Source organism: Thunnus albacares, chromosome 6 (genome assembly GCF_914725855.1).
Source record: "Thunnus albacares chromosome 6, fThuAlb1.1, whole genome shotgun sequence".
Classification (NCBI taxonomy): Eukaryota; Metazoa; Chordata; class Actinopteri; order Scombriformes; family Scombridae; genus Thunnus; species Thunnus albacares.
Window position 1 is genome coordinate 8,583,851 of NC_058111.1, and position 20,895 is coordinate 8,604,745.

The following is a 20,895-nucleotide window of genomic DNA, read 5'->3' on the forward strand; positions in this document are numbered from 1 at the left end:
AAAGAGGACAAAGAGGAAAAAAAATACACAGCTGGAACTTCTTGTCAACAATATCTGCACTACCATTTTAATTAAACTGTAAATGTATTTCCTCTGTTGCACCTACAGTGTTCATAGTATCAGCACAAGCTTTACTATGGGTTACAGGCAAGATGTAAGGCTCAATAGAAATGATTCAAGGCATAAGATGCCAATATGCTGTTTTTATCCTACCTAGGTGCAGTGTAGCAGAGGAAGAGGTACTAGATTCATGGAATGAAGGAGACTGAGAGACAGAGCCACAGTAAAGCTTGGCTGGCGCTATTGTGTGGCAGCTGAAAGACCTCCCTGACAGGCTGTGATAGAGCCTGGGACATTACCCTCATCTCATGAACTCGAGGGAGAGTATGACAAGACGAAGGCTCAAAGAAATTAAACACTGACAGATTACTTATGAATCTCATTGAAATGTTAACCTCTTTATTAACTATTCTGTTATAAAAGAGGCTTAGCAGTATGGGCAACGAGGAACAATAGCCATGTATTCCTGGCTTATTAGCCAAGCCAATTCAAATATGACCACAGGGGACCAAACTGGAGGTAAAATCTTTTAATAAGTCAATTACTGCCTTCACAGTGTCTATTTTGTCATTGCTACAAATTCAATTTGAGTGGTATTTTCAGCCACAAACCATAACATGACATTACCAGCTTGAAACACTTTTTTGTTAAAATCTCTCATTACAGCTCAGCATTTTGTTAAACTACGTAAATTCTAATTTTAAATCATATATTGAGAGGACAGTATACTTGTGGCATTTGAATCAGTGCCCCTCATGACTGCTAAAACACACATGCACGCACACACGCACACATCATCTCACATGCAGGCACAAAATGTCAGAATAGGATTCTGTTACAGAGGTTTGCTCATTAATCATTGTGGAACTATGTCTGTTATATCCTCTTAAGACTATATTAACACAGAAATACATAATAATAATAATAATAAATAAGAGGTGCAGTGCTATTGAAAATAATGAGAATCTTGAGGGATCTCATTAGCCAATATGTAAAAAAAAAAAAAAAAAAAAGGAAATGCAAAATGCAAAACTGACCTTACCATTTCCTTTCTCAGAATTACTAGAACACACCCTGGTCTGAGAAAACAGACTCAAACTGACTGTGAGACAACTGTTCACTTGGAACAAAGGAGAAACCTTTAACATGATAAAGATGCAATTACTGCCTGCAGGCAAACCCTCATTATCCATGGCCAGAGGAGTCCACAGTGAGAAATACACCCATCCCCACGATGGCCGTTACCATTTGCACTAAAGGACTCTGTAAACAAACTTTCCTCTGGGTGGGAGAATGGCAAAAATGGCATAAAAACACACATATTAAAGCACATAAAACCTCAGGCATTGTTTTATAGCTGGTAACAACATTACTACCAACTGTGAACACCTAGGTTGTACTGTTCCAAAGCCACATGAGAAAATGGGTTTGTGTCTGTAAAGTATCGGGGAGGAGAGATTAAAGAATCTTGAAAGATTTACTGAAAGCTTTCCATCTTTTTCTTCTCCCAGTCTGCAAGGTTATAGGCTGCTAGCTGTACTACCCCACCACCAAGCTTAGTGTTGTATTAGACCACAGAAAACTCTACAATGAACAGGATAAAGGAGGATAAAAAGCCAACTCATCATCATTTACAGAGCTCTTTCTCTGTGAGGCAAACTCAGACTAACTGCCCATTTCCCTCAAAATCCCTGGGATTACCTAATAGGTCATTGTGTCTGCTTGGAATATAAAGGGATTCATGGATCCAAGTGACTGCTAGACTAAAATTCTCATTTCAGAAATATTTTGTAAGAATACAAATTATATTGTCTAAATGAAAGCATCTGAAGGCTGCGACTGTATCAGCCTCTACAATGACAAACATGATGTACTGATCATCAACACATCAGAAGTCTGTTCAAATGGAGCAATCTGAAGCGTTAATCTGTCAGAAAATAACCATAAAACATAAATAGAGTCTTACAGGAGGATTTATACGTGTGGAAAGATGTGAAATTCTTTAGCTGGCTTCACAGTAAAAAGAAACCCCCTTTTCTTTTGCATCTACCAACAGTGATATTAGTACCTAGATTTGACAGGCCTTTAACAACCCACCACAGAGTTCACTGAGGTTTTTCAGGAAAATTCTTCTTTGGTAAATGTGAGCAGGCAGGCTGCTGTCAGAGCTGAACCTAAATTGTGCAAGACTGTTTTTCATCCTTGGAGCCTCAAGATGGTATATTCTAGCTGTAAAACTGTATCTTATGCTCAGCCTATTCTTGACTACCAAGGGAGAACATTCCCCATGGACAAAATGAACACAATGGGAACAATCCTCCGGAGCAGAAAAAGCTATCATCAGCTGTGAGCCTTGTGCCAACGTGAAAGCCAGAACTCAAAAAAAGAGTATTAACTTGCATTAGATCACGCCTTTGACAATATCCCTGATATGCATGTTTCCCTCTATTCTGTGGCTTCCAACTACCCATGTGGAGATTGAGCATGAAATCATTCGTAAAATAAATACATTTCAAGGAAAATCAAGCAGAGTTTTATTGCTAGCTCCGAACCTCCAACTGATGATAGATATGAATAATTGAGATTTTTTATGTGAGACATTTTCTTTTAACATAATCAGAAATGTTTACTTCTGTGAGGAGCTTAGCAATTACAAAAGCTATATTGAATCAAGCAGTGAAATAAATTCCAGCGAAAAGGCAAGGATGGTATCAGATATGAACTGACAGAGGTGTCAAGGTTATCACATTTTGCTGTTCATTGTAAGATATGGTATTAAACTAATGTTACAAATATGGAAATGTAGGAGATGACACTAGATGCTGTAAATTATTCACTGACTGTGGTGAATATCTGTGAGTAGTTATGGATTTATAAGTGTGAGAGTTCACTTAACTGAGAAGTGCACAACAGCAATTTAGAAGGTACATACAAGATGGTACAAGAGGGTACAAGAAAAACTGTGAAACCTTCACCTGCTCTCTTATATTCTGTGTTATACTACGTTTTCCTTTACACTCACTTTTAATTATGTTGTTTCTTAAATAGAACTATTTTTAAATGCCTGCTATTTAATAGGTATAATGAACCGTTCACCAAGCTATTACATTAAAAAGCACATGAGATGATAGCCTAAATGCTGTTTTCACCCTACAAAAAGAAAAAAAAAAGACTTTACTGCTTATAGTTCACAAGACAAAGCCTTCAAAAGCTAATATTAGTTGAACTCTAATACAGCAAAATATGAAATAGCATATCACTGTCTTGGGATGCTTACATCAAGATTCAAACTACTACAACCTGGTCCAGTCACTCCATTTGGTCACTATAATAAACAAAAATAACCTCTCAGTAGGAGTTTTATCCAATAATTTAACCCATGTAATATGTTCTGTGAATGTAATGACTTGATTCTGTTATTTAATTAGAGCTCAAACAGCACTGACCTGTGGAAAAGGAATTCTGCCAATGTTTACTCTCATCAGAGGGAAGCACTCACCTGTAGAGCAGTCATGGCCCGTCCAGTTGGGATCACAGCTGCAGGTTCCGGCGTCTGCCAGGAAAGCTCCATGTCCAGAGCACTGGTCCATGCAGGAGGCCCTGGGGCTCTCACATCCTGGCCCGCCCCACCCCACAAAGCAGTGGCACTCTCCCTGGACACACACCCCTCGGCCTGAGCATGTTGGGTCCAGGCAGTCCACTAAAAGGGTTCCAAAGAGTCAGTGTCAGACACACTGGTCACCTGCTGTTTTCCTCTTTCAGAGGCAACCTAGCATCTCTATTTGAGCCTAAGTAGAATGACAACTGCAGTGGGCTGCAGCTCAGCAACGGGCTTAGCACATGTACAATGAATGTAGAGTGAACACAAAATTATGCAAGGAGGCCCACTTTCTCTAAAACCATAGACAAGATGTACAAACAAGTGAATTAATTAAATGACTTTTTACACACTGGGGCTTATGGCACCAACCCACAGGTACTGCCCTCACTCCTGCTGGCACTTTCCCATCATGTCATAATGAAAATTCCTCCCAAAGAGGCAAGGTGCTTTAATAGGAACATGTTTCTCCAAAATGAAAGCCATGATGAGGAGAAGTTCAAAGCTGCATAAACCAAAACTCACATTAGCAGAATGTAAAAGGAAAGACAGGGTAAAGTAAGGAAAAGCCTGGGGCAACAGCTACACTTCCTAGGCAAGACAGCATGCTCAAATCTAGATTACAGACTGTTTGAAGATCACTGTGACTGAGGAAGCTTTGCACTGGTTTCCCTCAGCTGCATCTTTTTTGTAGTTAACAGCACTGTATCTGCTCGATTAGTATGCAAATATAAAATTAAGGCTTGTTTCTGTAGCATCTCTTCCCTAGACATGTTGTTAAATGAATGTTCATTTTGTAAGGGACAATAATATGATTCTTTCTACCCGACAATACCTGCATGGTACACACAGATGGCAAATGGTCGCCAGGCAGGAGCAATGTCTGGCCACTGAGAGCAGCGGGCCGCGCCATGGCAGCTCCCCTTTACCATGACATAAACGACTATAAAGGCCGTTATAGTAAGACAAACAGGATCTCTCGCCTCTTAGCAGATGGTTTGGGCACAAGGCACAAAGATCAGAGGCTAACTGACAAGAAACTCTCTCCTGGCAATTAATCATTGTGGCTGAAGGTCGCACTGAAGAAAGGTAAAAATGTTAAAGGGCCCTTGTCCACATTCTCCTCCACTCCTTATGGCTAACACTCCACCCAAAATAGAATGGGGACCTATGGATGTCACAAAACCCCATTTATCAAAGTCCCAGGGTCCATTTTTCATCTTGAAATGAGAGCCTTCAAGAGCTGACAAACACAATAGCTCCTTCAATCTTATCTGGTCAAGCCTCATCCAGCATCATGAATGTGGAGCTCCTAACAGATTAACATCAGACTTTGCGTCTGAATTTCAGACAATAAGTGGACTGTTTTGAGAAACGCAATGTTTTACATTCATGACTTATATAGTATAAGTCACCTAGGGTTATTGCTACAGCACTCTTCATAGAGGCTGTCCTTTCTTTACTACTAGACAGACTGTGAAATAAGCCATACCAGCTTAGTGGCTGTTTCCACCATGAGTATTCTTTAAACAATGTAAAGTGCTATTAATATAAGATGGTAGTTATAACAGCCATATAACATAGGATTTTATAGGTTTAGAGTGCATTACCATAACTTATTAAAACAATCACCTTCTTCACAGTTTTCCCCTTTGTAGCCTGGGTTGCAGATACAGGTTCCCACGATACAAGTCCCATGGCTACTGCATGTGATGTCAATGCATTGGTTGGTGGGAACGTCACACTCGGAGCCCTTCCAGCCGCTGTGACACATGCAGCGACCTTTAAGGTATTGACCATTCCCACTGCATAGCACTGGACAGGAAGCTTTGAAAAGAGCAGACAGCATACATCCATTTGAATGGACCCCTCCAACCATAGCTTCAAAGAATAGTGTGTGCGGTAAAGCCTCGATGTGACAATGAGCTTCTGACCAAAATGTTAAAAGGTTTCCTTTACGGTGTAAAATAAGCCACACAAACTACTGCACTTTGGCGTGCAATGCAAAACCAACAATTTAATAAAACCAAACAACAAATATCTAATAGTTTCACAATGGTAGTATTGAAAATAAAAAGAGTCAAATAACAAGTGTCACATAAGGTGCTGATCACCACATGGATAACGATGGCAGTAAAGATGTAAACAAAACAAACTACTATAATTTTAAAATATTGCCTAAACTTATTTTTTGTTATTTCAATTTAGTAAAAAAATCCTTGGTTTGAAAGAATGACTCAATACCAGCACTATAATCTAAAGCTGCCTCTATACTGTCATTCAAAGGTTCTTTTATGTGTAACACAATATTCCATTAGGAGAGACAGAGGTGAAAATGAATGATCAGGAGTAGTACTGCTTAATTAAATAAGAAAGATCTGAAGTACATTTTAAAGTAACTGTAAGATCAAAAATGCTTAGTTCCGGTGACACAGTGACTATAATTTGGTCAGAACCCTTACACATTATGTATATGAATGATGAGATCAATAAAGAAATGATGACTGAGGGAATGACTCACCTCGCCCACAGTCAGGTCCTTTGAATCCTAAAAAGCAGTGGCATGTTCCAGCCACACAATCGCCGTTCCCAAAGCAGTTACTGGGACAGTCATCAATAGAATCTGAAAGAGAGCAATCAAGAGCATTTCTGAGTAATGTGGTTTGAAAAACAATTTTCCTCCCACTCACTTTCTCTGTGTTGATTATTATCCCTAATGACAGTGATAAGCACAGACTCCAATCTTATCAACCTTTCTATTTCACTGCACAACATTTTTGAGAATTACTAAGGTTTCAGCCAAATGAGAGAATTTGCTTAAAGAGTAAACAAGTTTTAATCTGGGCAAATAAATTCTCAGAAGCATATGATATGTGACATGCATCATTTGACAAACCTAATTTGATGCTTTTATGGCACACTGCAACCAGACAATTCAAAGTGTCAGCAACACTGGAACCTGCATTTCCCCACTGCCAGGGGTAATGTTACTATATCATATTTTCTTCTATGGTCTGATTTTTAGTCTACCTTATGTATTTTCAGGAACAAAGATTAGACCAGACAGACTACTTTGTTACCCTGTTCTGTCTATCCATCACAATGCAACAAGCTGACTTACCTGCAGTTTGCAGCCCATCTATTAACATTTTTTTCATTATTATTATTTTTCTGTTTTCATCTCCCTTTTTGGTTTAACCTCTTGTTTGTGAATATAGCAGTGAAGATATATAATGATAAATGTGCTTTTGTCTCAAAGTAAACCAATGGTTACTCCTGTAATTTAATGTGTTCTTTTATTATATTATCTATTGGGTCTTTGAAAACAACTTGTTCTGTCTAAAAAATGAAACAATATGGGATGTACAAACAAAATGGAATATACAAATGGTATCTTGGCACCTAATCTAAATCTAGTTGGGTGATTTTACCCCAATGGACCCCAATAAGTCCTTCTGATCCACAAAATGTCTACACAGTCACTGCTGTTAGATGCCTCACCATATACACAGAACACCTATTACAACAAGACTAAGTCAAAACCTAGTATATGGCTGGACCGTGTATGGTCAATGTGCGAATTTGTGACAGGGATAGTCAGTGGTAGTGTCTATAATGTGAATTCCTGGATATTGAAAGTTCATCTACAAATTTTCTGTAGTGGTCCCAGTAATATTTGTTAAAGTGTACTGAAGTAGCATATCACATGACATGGTGAAGCAACGTTTGAGTCACAAAAAACAAACAAACAAACAAAAAGCTTATAAATGCATGCAGTTGCAATACTTGCAATACTTCCACCCATATCTCGGGATGTTTGATTTGAAATAGAACTTATTTTAATTTTAATTATAACTATTCTAATTATCTGTTAACTCCCCCTGCTCTTTCATCTGTTTCTATCTGTGGATGTCTGTAAACATATGGTCTCGTCCATATATTTACGTGGGATTAGCATGCTAGGCTAACAGTCTGTCAGTTGTGTGACTTTGTATCCGCACCGTGACGTCTTTCAGAGCACACAAACACCATAAACAGACCTGTCACCTGCCCAGCATAGTGCTGTTAAACTGCAAACACTGCGGTTTATTTTTATACTATATATTATTAGTCTATGGACTACAAACAGCATGGCACGGCTATGCTAACAATGCTTGTCATGCTAATTAGCTGCTAGCCGCCGTGCAGGCTGGTAAAACGGATCCATTACATCTCTTTGTATCTGTGGGTTGGTGCTCCTGTCAGTGTCGGAGACTCCGTGTGATGCTTTGGTTGGTAAGTGTTTTTAAAACTTACTTAACGCCAGTGCTCAGGCTCTGCTGTAAAATGCCCCCTGAGGGAAAAAATGGGGAAACTCCAACACTGGACCTGCTGACCAATAGTGTAACTTCATCACTCAGTGAGTCAGTCAGTGGCAGACATTCAGGGTTATAGGGCTGGTTCATGGGCAGTCCAGCAAAAAAGTTGTAAGACATAATGGTATGCTGTCATTTATCACACTATTGAAAAAAGAGTAGCTTGTGAGACAACAATCTAAAAATGCTTGCAAATAAAGCACGCTGTTAGTGTTTAAGTGTTTAGTGTCAACAGTAAAACATTCAGTTTACATTGTGAATACAAGGTAGCTCTGATACAGAAATGATTTAGCTCTGATGAAGTAATGAAATGGTTTAGCTGGCATGACAACATCCAGGCAAAAACAGAGTGTTTCCTAGTGTCTTTACAGTATATACCTGCTTATAAGCCATTAAAATGTTGGCTTCAAACCTCTCTTTATATTTGAAGTTCCTAGAATATCATATTGTTTTGGATTTTTTAGCCAGTCTCTCCCTATGTGCCACATGTCTTTGTCCACCCTGACTCTGATGAAGACACAGTAGTGTTGAAACGTTAGTCTGTTTGCACAATTAAAGGCTGCAAATTAATTAGTGTGCTCCAGTCTCTTCTGTTTATTGTTTTCTGTTTTTTGAAGTCTCCCTATGTACTATTTTATGGAGAGAAACCTGTATATTTTCAATGTACGTTATGCTGTGTTCAGCATTAAGATATTTATGTATTGTATGTACTGTATACGATGTGATCAGTGTTAACTTGACTCTGCAGCTTATTGTGTGGATATATGAAGCTTAGCGAAAGTTCAGTCAGGAAGACTATCTTTTGCATTCTCTGGTCTGTAGTTTTACTGCTCAAACCATCTGTCCTTCCCATCCCTCACGCATGCTCATTCATAATTTCCTTGCTGTCATTCCCCCGGGCATCAATTAAGATGTCACCTGTTCACATCTAACCAATAGCACGGTGACACACCTTCATCATCAGCCTCATATATTGCTGTCTTTTTGTATGTTTTCTCCCTCTCTGACTTAGTGCTTTCATGGTTCACCACCACCTCCACCACCTCCCAATCACCACCCAGTCTTCGCAGATTCATCAGTGCATCACTTCATCAACCTCATCAGCCTTATCAGACTCAGAAGTCATCAGCCACCACCACCACCACCAGTGTTTGGACTCCATGGGGGGATTTATCATGCTGCTGCTCAGGACTGATGTCCCTCGATTCAAAATCTCCCTATAGAGTCTAAGACTTGTGACAACACTTAATCATCAGTATCATCTGCATAATGAACAATTCTTTTTGCTTCATTCACTTGTCTCTCCTGATTGAAATGACTGTACCTTTCTTTGTTATCTAGCAAACTGAGGGCATTTTGTGATGCAAACAATCAGCAGAGCATGCACAACACTCTCCATCATCTCCTCTATTAATCCCCCTAACTAAATCAAATAAATTGCCAAAATAATTGTTTCTACAACCATGTTGACACTTGTTTTTATTAGAAATAAGGAGGAGCACTGATCTCTGAGGTGCTTGACAGCAGCAGAATTCTGAAACATGGTGCTCACTGAATTAAGCCTGAAATGGTGCTGAAAAATATTCAATCTTGTCCATTGCCTTCAGGCAGCAGAAGCTCTAAGGCGAAACTTACTGAACAAAGAATCTCTTGTGCTCTACAAAGGGCTAGAAATGTGAGCCATGGATTCAGCTTCCCTTTACTCTGGAGAGTCAATCATCACTGAGGATGCAACGCAAGACAGAGAGAAAAGACAAAGAGAGAGAGGGAGAAAGAGACAGAGGCAGACCAGAGAAACAGTGAAAGGAGAGAGGAGTAGGCAGTGAGCAGAGAAATGCTGCTGATGTTCTCTGTGCTGCAGGCTTGCCTTTGCCATGTTGGGTTAGTGAAGGAATGCAGGGGAGACTATCCTCCGGCATGGTGGTGGCAAATCATCTTTTTGGTGGGGTTTTGATAGATTCCAGCAAGAGCATATAACTACAGTAGGATGCTTGGGCTTTTTTTTTGTTGCTCAAAGCTATGGAAGCCAGCAGTGTGTGTGGGTGGGGTGGTGGGTGATGAGTAGGAAAATGAGGTGTGGTACGTATACATACTTGCCATACGAAATTTCTCCCAGAAGTGCAATTATGCAGGAAAGATTCCTTTCTTGAATTTTGTATTCTCATAGTATATAGGGAGAAGAAATCTAAGCAGGGTTGTAATTTATTGTTTATCCGGCACTATAGGCAGGTTTTCGAGTCTGATTAAGATAATCTTATCTTTATCCATCGTAGGTATTACTTTGGTGAATAACAAACTGTCAAATCAAACATGTTTGACTAATAATGAACTACAGTGTTCCCATTCTGAATGCTGATGCAGTTTAGTAAACTATGCACTTCTCATGTCTATAGCCTGTGTTTCCTCTGAGAGCAGGGAAGGGAGGCCATGAATATCTCTTAGCCACACACTCGACATAGGCCAACGCATAAATCATGGATTCAAGCAGAGCTTCATTGAAATTCATTACCCTTCATATCTAGGGAGTTAACTATTGTGTGAGTCTCTCCAGTCGGTGAGGACAGAGTAGCGTGCAGTAGGCAGGTTTAATCAGCGCCTTTCCATGCTCTCAGAGGATGCTCAGCACCTTTGAATGATGGGCGGCTGTATACAAAGGCAGCCTCTGCTACAGAGTGAGACAGGATATAGAGTAAGACATTGGTGCTGGGTTTTTGCCTCCTTTTACTCTGCTCCTCTGTATAGGAAGCCATGTCTGGGTTGAAGCATGTCTGGCACCAGGCAGCAGGGACAAATAGCTTCATGCTCCAGAGGGCTGTGATACAAAACATTCAGTAGGACACATTTCACATTGCCATGGAGCCAGAGCCAAGTAATGAGGAGCAGCCCAGATTAAAGACAGGGACACTCCATCCCCCCAGATGTATTATGGCACGGCTATGTGCACCTTTCATATAATACACGTGAAGAGCACAAGATGCCTCTTTGATAGTAAAATAAGACATTTTTCCTACCAACACTGACAGAAACACTAAAATTATTTTATTATTGGTGTCTTATAAACAATGCTGGGTGTGTCTCTCTGCATGCCAGTTCAGGATATTGTTCACATATATTTCTATACCTGGGCTGCTCTATTTGAAGGTCAACTCCATTCCTCCACGGCTCAATACAATTCAGGCAGTTGGTGAGATTCAATTTCTGCTGAAGGGCACTTAAGCAGTGACCCATTTTAGAAAGGGCCCCTCTGCCTCCCTCTGAGCTCCTGTGTGCAGATCAGCTCCGATACAAATGAACAGAGACAGAATTCTAGCTCTGACTAACTCTGCCCCACCCCGTCCTATCCCCATCCCTAACCGTTGCACAGAATAGCCTATCTAGTTGTGTTTTCTCTGTTGCAAACCACAGGAGGCCTTCATGCACACCCTGTCAAGAAGAAATAAGCAAAAGTAAACACACTGCCCTGACTCCCCCTCCTTGTGTCATATCATATATTAAGTATTGAATTACAGCTGTTGTTGGCACAGCAGGGGGGGCATAGTGCATCTCTTGCCTGTCTCCACTTGATGTTACATTGGTGTTGAGGACAGCCTCTCATCGATCTGCTGCCTGGCACAGCCCCTGTCACAGATGGACTCTGGCCCAGGAGCTTTTAATTAAAGAGCATGTGAGAACAGCTCCCAGCTGCCATCCCTGTGAAAGTCGACACCTCGGGCCCTCTCACACCTTGCTTGATACAGCAGTGCTAATCAAAGGCACTTTAGGGAGAACAAAGGGGAGCGTACAAAACAAAATCACCTCCACAAAGAAGGACTTATGTCTGAAACACAGCAGTGTGCCACACAGAGTTAGTCAGAGGAGAGAAATATCTTCCCTACTTTGATATATGGAAAGTAGATGGAAATTGGAACAAATCATGATCAAAAATGGCACTAGCAGGAGGGTACAATCATACTTTGAATTGTATGCAAATGGATCCCAGAAGCTGGACCCCTGATTCGCTCAGAAGACACTCAGGCTAATGAGGATATTATGATCTCTCAATGCCCTACTCAGGGGCATGGCAGGATAGCACTGATGTCCTGATTTTTGTAATATTCAACTTCACCTTGATTAACCTGCACTTTCTTCAGCTATTGAAATCTGCCAAAAGCTGTCTCTGCCTAAAACCCAAAGTCTGGGCTGTTTGCTGTGGAGTGCTGCTGGTTGGTATTATAGGGATTATATGGATTGCTATTACAGGTTTCAGCAGCAGGTCATGCCCAGGGCACTCACCTATGGTGGTGGTGAGGAAGGAGACAGTTTCAGTTTCTTTTCCGTCATTGTAAATGGCCAGGTGCCAGATGCCCGAGTCCATGTATTGGATAAAGCCTGTGTAGTGTGTGGTGATGGGTTCCAGGCTCCGCTGCATAGCCACAGGCCCCTCCAGACCATGGATGTCCTGGGCCAGGAGCCGCCGCCCATCCAAAAGCTCTACAAAGTCAAACTGCAGACAAACACACAGAAAGTGAGAAAGACTGATGGATGAACCGCAGACACGCCATTAGAGTGACACATGAGACTTGAGTGCTTTCAGCCCTCTTTATAGCAGAGCATCATTTGGTCTGCATGAATAACATCCTTACAGAGGAGTTTGAGTAAATCTTGGCACATCGTGGCTGGATGGGCTGTGATAATTTCATAGTCGACATATCTTATATAAAAGTCTTGTTTAAAACTATTAAAGTGAAAAAAGGGACGCTGGGGGGAAAAAAAATAAAATTAAAAGTTAGTGTTTACCAAATAACATCTGCAATGACTTGCTTCATATCAGTAGTGACTCAATGAATACCAATGAGACAGCGTTTCATTTTCATCTACATAAGGAAGGGAATCTCGACTCATCTGCCACTCTATGTGTAATCAGTCACAGCTCGAAAACTCCACTCTAGATTATTTTCTTTGAAGTAAAAATGGAGGAAAGAGACAAACATGATCTTTTGACTGGAAAATAAATCACATTGGACATTAATGCAAACAAAAATCATGCCATGAACAATTTGTCGAACCACAGTTACAATTACAGAGAGATCTAAACTCTGTGAACCAAGCAGTCAGATATGATTAATAACATGATATATCTGATTCTGTGCTGCACATAGATGGGAAATTAGTGTAAAGAAAAATCTCCCTTTCTTGGCCCCTGAGCCCTGAATCTTTGTGTGATTCACTGATGATATTGAACCCGAAAGACATTTGCCATAAATCCTTTCTGTAACGAAGCAAGTGATTCATAATACAATAGAAAGATTTATGAATTGGTTTGAATTCACGACACGCTCCTACATGGTTGGATAGATTTTTTAAAACAATATCCCAATTTATATTCTGTGGCAGAGGAAGAATGGAAAAAGAAGCTGAATCCTTATACTATGCTGACATGATTGCAAATTGCTTCACATTTACTATTTTCTATTGTCTGTAGCAAAATGCAAAAATAAGACATTTGTATCACAGACACTGATTTGTTACAGAAAATATTGAAATATGCAAAATTAAAGCCCTCGCAAAAATGTTGATTTCACACTTAACTCTGCTTCATACAACTAATAAGCACAAAAAAATACAATAGATATTATAGTAGTGTAGTATAATATTATTAATAGTATTGTAGATAGTAACTAAATTAATGGATGACATTCCCATTTCCCACCTGTGTGTGTGATGGAGGTAGGCCTCTTCTTCCATAGATTCCCACTAAGGCATCTTTGCTCAGGGACACATTAAACTTCAGGTACATGGGATGATCAATGAAGACCTGGGACCTCCAGAAGATACCCGGAGGAATTTGCTGAGCGACCTTGCGCCCCACGTCAATCTCTCCCATATCTATATAGCTGTCATCTGGGAACAAGCTGTCCAATTTGCCTGCATTGCACACAAAGTAAATCGGTCAAAGAGATCACACCATTAATCCAGCATGTGGAGGGCAAAGGGAGTCAGTCTGCTGAAGCTTGATAGTCTGACCATATCATAGATATTCAATCACATCCCTGACAGCTAGAGAAAAAATATAATGAATGACCCCTTTGACCATTGCCAGAGATTCCAGTCCCAATTCCAGTGGAGGAAAGAGAGCACAAAAGTAAAAATATGGCGATAGAGCAGCAGTCTCGTCCTTGAACAAAATTCTAGTCATGTCAAAAGTTTGTTGCTGATTGTGCTGAAATGGCAAAATAAAAAAAAATCTGGTTTAAAATTAAATGATGAAATATGGTTCAATACCAGGTAGCATTAATTATTTCAAAGCATTCTATCATTAAACCAGGGATCATACTATGCAAATTTTATTGATGTTGCTGGCTACAAAGGTAAGTTTGTTGTTTTTTTTAATGATTTTAACATATTTCATAAAGATTGTTCATTAAAGTAAATAGTGATGAAATGTTCTGAAAATATGATTTAAAAGATTGGGCATATGGTGTGCAAATGGTACCAAAATACTTTTAAAAAATACAACGGCTTGAATATTGTGATAAAACACAGTTATAATTGAAGTAAAAGTAATAAAGTGAAAATTAGAATTATCGTAGAGAAGGATCTCTGATGCCTGTACAAGCACATCGACTGCCAAAAATCGTCCATATGCTTGATAATACACCTTATATTGGACTCAGTGGAAATGGCAACATCTGTTTGCCCATGTAGATGAGCTAATTTCAGTAGCCATGTCTACTAAAGCAGACGTCCATACACACTACCCTCAGGACTTGGTGGCAGACACGGCTTTAGGTTACACGTGGCATGGCAGATGGCAGTCTTCTCAAAAGTCCATCAGTGGCAATGGGTGTTATCAGAGTAGACAAGCCACACTCCCTGTCTCCCAGATCTTGGCTTTACATAATTTTACAATACACAGGCTCATTTTCCACATGTTGGGGTGTGTGTGTGTGTGTGTGTATTTATGCAGCGCATTAATGGTGTACTCATCAGCCTGTTTAAATAAATCATAAGCTGAGACCAGTGATAATGGGCCTCATGGTTAAATAAATGATTGCTGTTCTGCAAGCTAAACTACGAAATTATGCTTTGATGAAAAGACAAGACTTTGAAGGAGGGAACAAAAGTGAATTTCAGCATTGTGCACATCTGCACCACCTTGATTAAAAAAAGTCTCATCATTGTTACTGGTGACAGGACCGCAGATTGAGACTTATTTAGAAAACTATGGGTATTGATTTCCTATCAGCAACAGCTGCCATGTAGGGTCTAAGCTTAGCAGCAGTCATGCTTGTTGTTAGCTAAACACACTTTCTGCTGTCTTTTAAATGGAAAAGACAACTCCTGGATTCATCTATATGGTAATGACCCCGTCTTCTACCTATTGTAGTCTGCCAGTAGCAAATCACATTGTTAAATCTTGGCCCATTTGTTCATGAATGGAACAGAGCAAACTTTCCTCGAGTCAAGCAGTTGGTACCGTGGGGTGAGCACATGCTTTCTTTGGCTGCCAGGAAAGGCAGCCCAGGCTAGGAGATGAAAGGATCACATCCGTTCTGAAGGGGAGAGAGTGGCTAATCCCCCTCCAGCCCCTGGATACTCAGTCCCTTAAGCTGTCCCATTTTCTCCCTCCAGGAACAAATAACACTTTCCCACTTACAACAACTTTCATAGGATTACAATGCAGATCCCTTTGCATACCATGGAGACGAGCGATCACAATGTGAAACTGGACGACAAAATAATTACAAACTTGCTTGAGCTCCAAAATGTCATCTGTAAACTTTAAGATTTGAAAAACTTTTCTTTTGTGCAATGTTGTTCTTTTCTGATGTGGACGCAACAGTGTACAACAATCAACTGACAGTCACTCAGATTATCCTGATTTTTTTTTTTTTTGCTGCATTTAACTGATAATATCAATAAATAAAAATACATTATCCTCATAGAAATTGCACTTACTGTCATCTTTTCCCTTGCGATCAGGTATTTCCAAGCCTGTGTTGCCTAGTGGTGGCAAGCTCATGTCAGTAGGAAAAGGTAGGCCACTTGTATTGTCTTCTGACAGCTGATACATCTGTCTCTGCATGGGTTGCAGGTGCCAGTTTAATCCAAAAAGATGCATGGCTGAAAGATGAAACATAAAACATTATTTATGTTAACCTCACTCGAAAATGCATTTTATCCAAGCAAAACAATTTACTCTGTAAATTAAATCCCAACTGGCCCCCAAAGCTTCAAAGGAACTATTGCCGAGTGGATTGTTTTTCTGATTATTTTCCAAAGGTGACAGATGTGAGATGGAGGAACAGGAAGAAGATTCAAAGAATAAAGAACAATACAAGGTTTAATGGTTAATGGCATTTTTTCAAAAGTGCTGAGCAGTAAGATCAGAAGATGAATGCTATCCTGACCCCATGGGACAACATCTGTCTTACCATACTTAACATCGGCATGGACCACGGTCATTTTTTCCAACCCCTATACCCCATCATTCCCCTACAAAACTAGGGGACAAAAGGAAAAAAATGCATCAGCAGGGAGACACCAGGGGTATTTCAATGTGAACACAGTGGATGAAGCGTGCTGATATTTTACAAGGTCGACAAAAGAAATGTCCTTTGGAACAATGGCAGTGAGTGCAGGACAGAGGAGGAGGGGCTGACCATGACAGATCACCAATAAGAGAATGGACAAGACGCGCTTAGCAAGGCAAAAGCCACCTCGGAAGTCAACAGTCAGCAGAAAAGGCCTAGAAACTCGATATAGCTATTTTATTGGTTTGTTGGTTCTCTTAAGCTCCTCAAGTAAATAACCACGCAATTCAATTATAAAGAGTGGAATTATTTGACAGGTTTAAAAGACCGAAGCTGGAAGTGAGACCTCTACGGTTCTTTCAATGTTGTTTTCTTCAACTGTGTTTTCATTTTCTTCTTTTCTGTGTCTGTCATTACTTGAACAAACAGAAAAGAAAAAAAAAAAAAGGATTTGTTATTGAGACTGAAGGATCTAACGGCCTTATTATTATACCACTGACACACAAGTGTAAATTATGACAACTTATAATAGCTGAAGTTTTCATATATTAATTCATAGTTTGATCACACTTACAGTTTATTTTCTTTGGTTCAAAAGCACAGTCGCTGCCTACTTAATTCACTTAGATCAACTTGCCAATTAACAAGTGAACAAAAACTAAATTCAAATGGACTCATAGTTTGTGTTTTTTTTTTGTTTGTTTTTTTGGAGAGAGAATTTTGTTAACTAGTCTTATGTCTTAACTAGTACTTATGTATGTTATTATTTTTAGTATTATTATCATTACTGAAATATGACACATCACTGTTGTGCAGCTTCTTTGTGGAAATCAATAGTATTTTTGTTTGACTATGATTAACAGTCAAAAAACAAACAGAAGACAATACATTGCTTCAGTAAGCAATGGATTTACAAAACCTCTTAATTTCAGAACCAGTGGTGATCCCCTAAGAATAAGAGAGAGATTTACTTGCTCAGATTCAGTTACTAACTTCAAATTGGCTAAAACCACCATATGAATGTGACAAGTGGCAGATCAAACCAAGCTATAGTGTCTGGTGATGGTATATGTTGGGTTGTTTACATCGATTCCCCCACTTTGATCTCTATAAGTAGCACTGGATGTGCACGCTAGATAAACACTACAACATATTTATGGAAATATCAATATGGATTTCTGAATAAAGATAGGTAGCAACAGTGTGGCTAACAGGGAAAACCAAATAAAAAACTTCCATAAGATGATGGAAGTTCAGCTGCAAAACCAGCATCTGTTCTGTGTCTGTCCAGTGCCTGTGGAAATTACTGTGTCAGTGGAGGACAACCAGTGAAGAGACAGATGGCTTTGTTTGTCATTTTGTAAGCTACAGAAAGACATTGCTTTTGATTTGTAGCTCTACATTGACTGGCGAACATATACTGAAAAAGAGTCAGTATATGTTGCTGGCGGAACCATTGCAAAGTCACCAGGCAGGGTGTCGTTCCAAGTGTCCTAGTAATCACGTCTTTGTGAGCCCCGTTCTTCATCCCATCCGTCCCTGAGGCCTCTAATGGAAAATGGTTGAAGAGCCCTCCCCCTCCCATCACCCAAAGATTTACTCCAGTGCCTTCTTGGTATCTATGATATGCAGAGCATTGGACCTGAGCCAGTGAAGAGCCTCCTGATTTTGTTTTGTTCACTTCTCAAACTTTGCGAACACTGTGCAATGACACTCAGAGGGCTGCTGCAATTGGCTGCAAAATGAAGACAGGTTGTGGGAATAACAAGGTACTTCTAATGAGATGGCCACTGGCAGAGACAAGCTGCGTCTGTGTTCCAGCGATGCCACTGACCTGTCAAGAGTACTGTACTTCGTAGCGTTGCCCATTTTGTCCTGAGCACATGTTGTGCCCTCCTTTCGCTTATCTCTTGGCAGGAAGTTGGGTCACGCCATGTGCCAATTAGGGAACAGAGGTACTGTAGTAGAAGACTTCTTAGTCAATCTGAGGAAGTCAGCACTTATTGCTGTGGGTCATCTGCCAGCATTCCGGTGCTTCTTTCCTCTGATCTGAGGCGCACTTTTCAACTAGCGCACACTTCAAGGAAAGCTATGATGAGCAGAACCTTTTTTTCCCCCTCATCTCACTGGTCAAAATCATCAAATACTGTGAGCATTTAAAAAAGACAAACCCTATAATAGAGTATATAACATAGTTCCATACATGCCTTTGATGTAAAATGTTTAATCTATGGCTGATTAATCCTTATTAAAACACTTAATTTAATAAGTCTTAAATGTGTTATTTCTTCAAAACCAAGCAATGTAAGAAACAAATGTAAACATGGTGCATAACTGGAATATCAAAAGCGGATTTTAGATGTCAAAATTAGCACTGCACGCCATGACATTTAGCTATTTTCATGTCTGGATTTAAGATAATGACATTTTTGCAATAACCATATCATGAGGAACTTAATTACAAAAATTCTAAATTTCTACGTTGTAACAGTTGTTGGAAATAAGTAATTTCTAGCACTGAGACATAGCACCACTCCTGTGCTGCATTTCTCTAGAAACAAAGTGCTTAAAAACAATAATTAAACGTAATGTGGAATTAACTTGTTTGTTTATGCTTTTGTTTACTTTATGTCTTAGCTGATAATCTTTTATCATTGTTTGGTGATTCTGGGTGGTGTGATGCATCACTCAGTAACAATTAAAAATTACAGAAATGATCAATATGAGGCACAAAGTCTAACAACTCGCTGTCTATTACAGCCAATCAGTATCCATATTTCTGTGTGCTGACCATATCAAAGCAACAACAATCTTCCCTGCCATTACAGGTGACAGTCAGACCTGGGTTTGGGCTTTGTGGATGAAACATGCTAATCAACACAAAAGTTCTTTCTTCAGCACATTAACATCATAATTGCCAACATGATATGAATGTACAATCATAAAATTGCGACGATATACAGCCAGCAGCGCATTGCCGTATGCTTGGCAGCTATATGTGCCTAATGCACTTGGTAATTGTCACTAATTAGTAGCAATGATATGGGGATGTTCATTGTTTCAACTGATGTTCCCCAGTAATAGAAAATTACACATTGTCTGGTTTGCAGTGAATTATGGGTATTGTAGAATTAAATAAAGGAAATTAGAGTTTCACTGAAAGCAGAATAATTACTCTTTCTCTGCCATTAAAGTAATTCATTGCATGAGTTGAAGAAAAAAAAGAAGATTTTTGGTCTGTATATATAGGTATTTTTCGAGAGTTATTTAACATTGATGATAAAAGTGGAACATTTCCTTAAGATCCATTTAGAATAACACCCTTATTGACAAATCTAGATACTGAAAATAGTTTACAAACAGGTAAAATATGTGTCGCAGGGAAGCTTTTTTCTGGGTTGGATGATCATGCAGTGAAAAATTTTCTGGAACCCAACCTCTTTGTCCTTGACTAGATACCCAGGGTGAATGGAAGTGAACACAGGAGGATACTGATGACCTTAAAATGAGGAACATATAACAAATGTGCTAATGAGCAAGCAACCACAGAGAAAATAGTACCATCTTAAACCCCCGACCTTTTTGCACTTCAAAATGTGCAGATTTGCAAAGCTGTGACAAAATAAAACCACAAAAACCACAATGCAAGTCAAAACATCTGTCATGAGGCATAATTGGGTTCATTAGACATCTCACCCAGCGTTTCCAATTACAGGCCTCAGTAATTAATTGCACTTGAAATTAAATGTATTTTCTCATCAGCCTTTAATTAAATATGGCCCTCGTTCTTGATTGGAAATTCCGATCTTAGGGTGAGGTTTGGTCTCCAAAATGTTTACTTGTGGTGCATCCGGAGATGGTCTGAGTTTTGCAGGGTGTAATTACACAGTCTGATTAAGCACTATCAGGATGATGGGGTTTTCTGGCTTTTGGCCAGGTCACAAGCAGCAAACAGTATACACATAGTACATCTCTACTCCTACAGCCAAACCACACTGCTGATGCCAAAAACAAGCCACACCAAAACTCACAGCCACTGTCATTGACTTAAAACAGCTGCATATGTCGATAAATCACCATGAACAGAAACCAGCTGATTCTTTTTGAAACAATTTAAATGGCTCTGGTGACAAAAAAAATGAATTATCAGATTTTAGTTAATTTGGCCTCAAGGAGAAGCTGAAACGATAGCTTTCATGATTGTTAGGGTTTAATGCATATCTATAACAAATGTCCTCAATGAAGAGTTCATTTATCTCACTGATGAAAACCATGCAGAAGGATCTGGTTTTTCTTTTCTTGTCTTCATGCAAATGAACTAAAATGTTCTCACCATCCTTCTATTTGAAAAACTATTTCTTTTTCTGTG

General features: G+C 39.5%; 1 protein-coding gene across 6 annotated transcripts in view; it reads right to left on the reverse strand.

The window, feature by feature from the left end:
- Positions 1-20,895, reverse strand: part of tenm4 (teneurin transmembrane protein 4) — a 159,084-nt gene that overhangs the window by 58,375 nt on the left and 79,814 nt on the right. For 5 of the 6 annotated variants that reach the window (XM_044354107.1, XM_044354105.1, XM_044354104.1 and 2 more), the window contains 6 exons: positions 15,952-16,116; positions 13,703-13,917; positions 12,286-12,496; positions 6,180-6,281; positions 5,291-5,485; positions 3,560-3,760 (listed from right to left, as the gene is read on the reverse strand). In XM_044354107.1, coding sequence (XP_044210042.1) covers positions 3,560-3,760; positions 5,291-5,485; positions 6,180-6,281; positions 12,286-12,496; positions 13,703-13,917; positions 15,952-16,116 — 1,089 coding nt within the window. Of the gene's footprint in view, positions 1-3,559; positions 3,761-5,290; positions 5,486-6,179; positions 6,282-12,285; positions 12,497-13,702; positions 13,918-15,951; positions 16,117-16,427; positions 19,232-20,895 lie in introns of those variants that run through there. The other variant, XM_044354106.1, reaches the window with a different exon arrangement.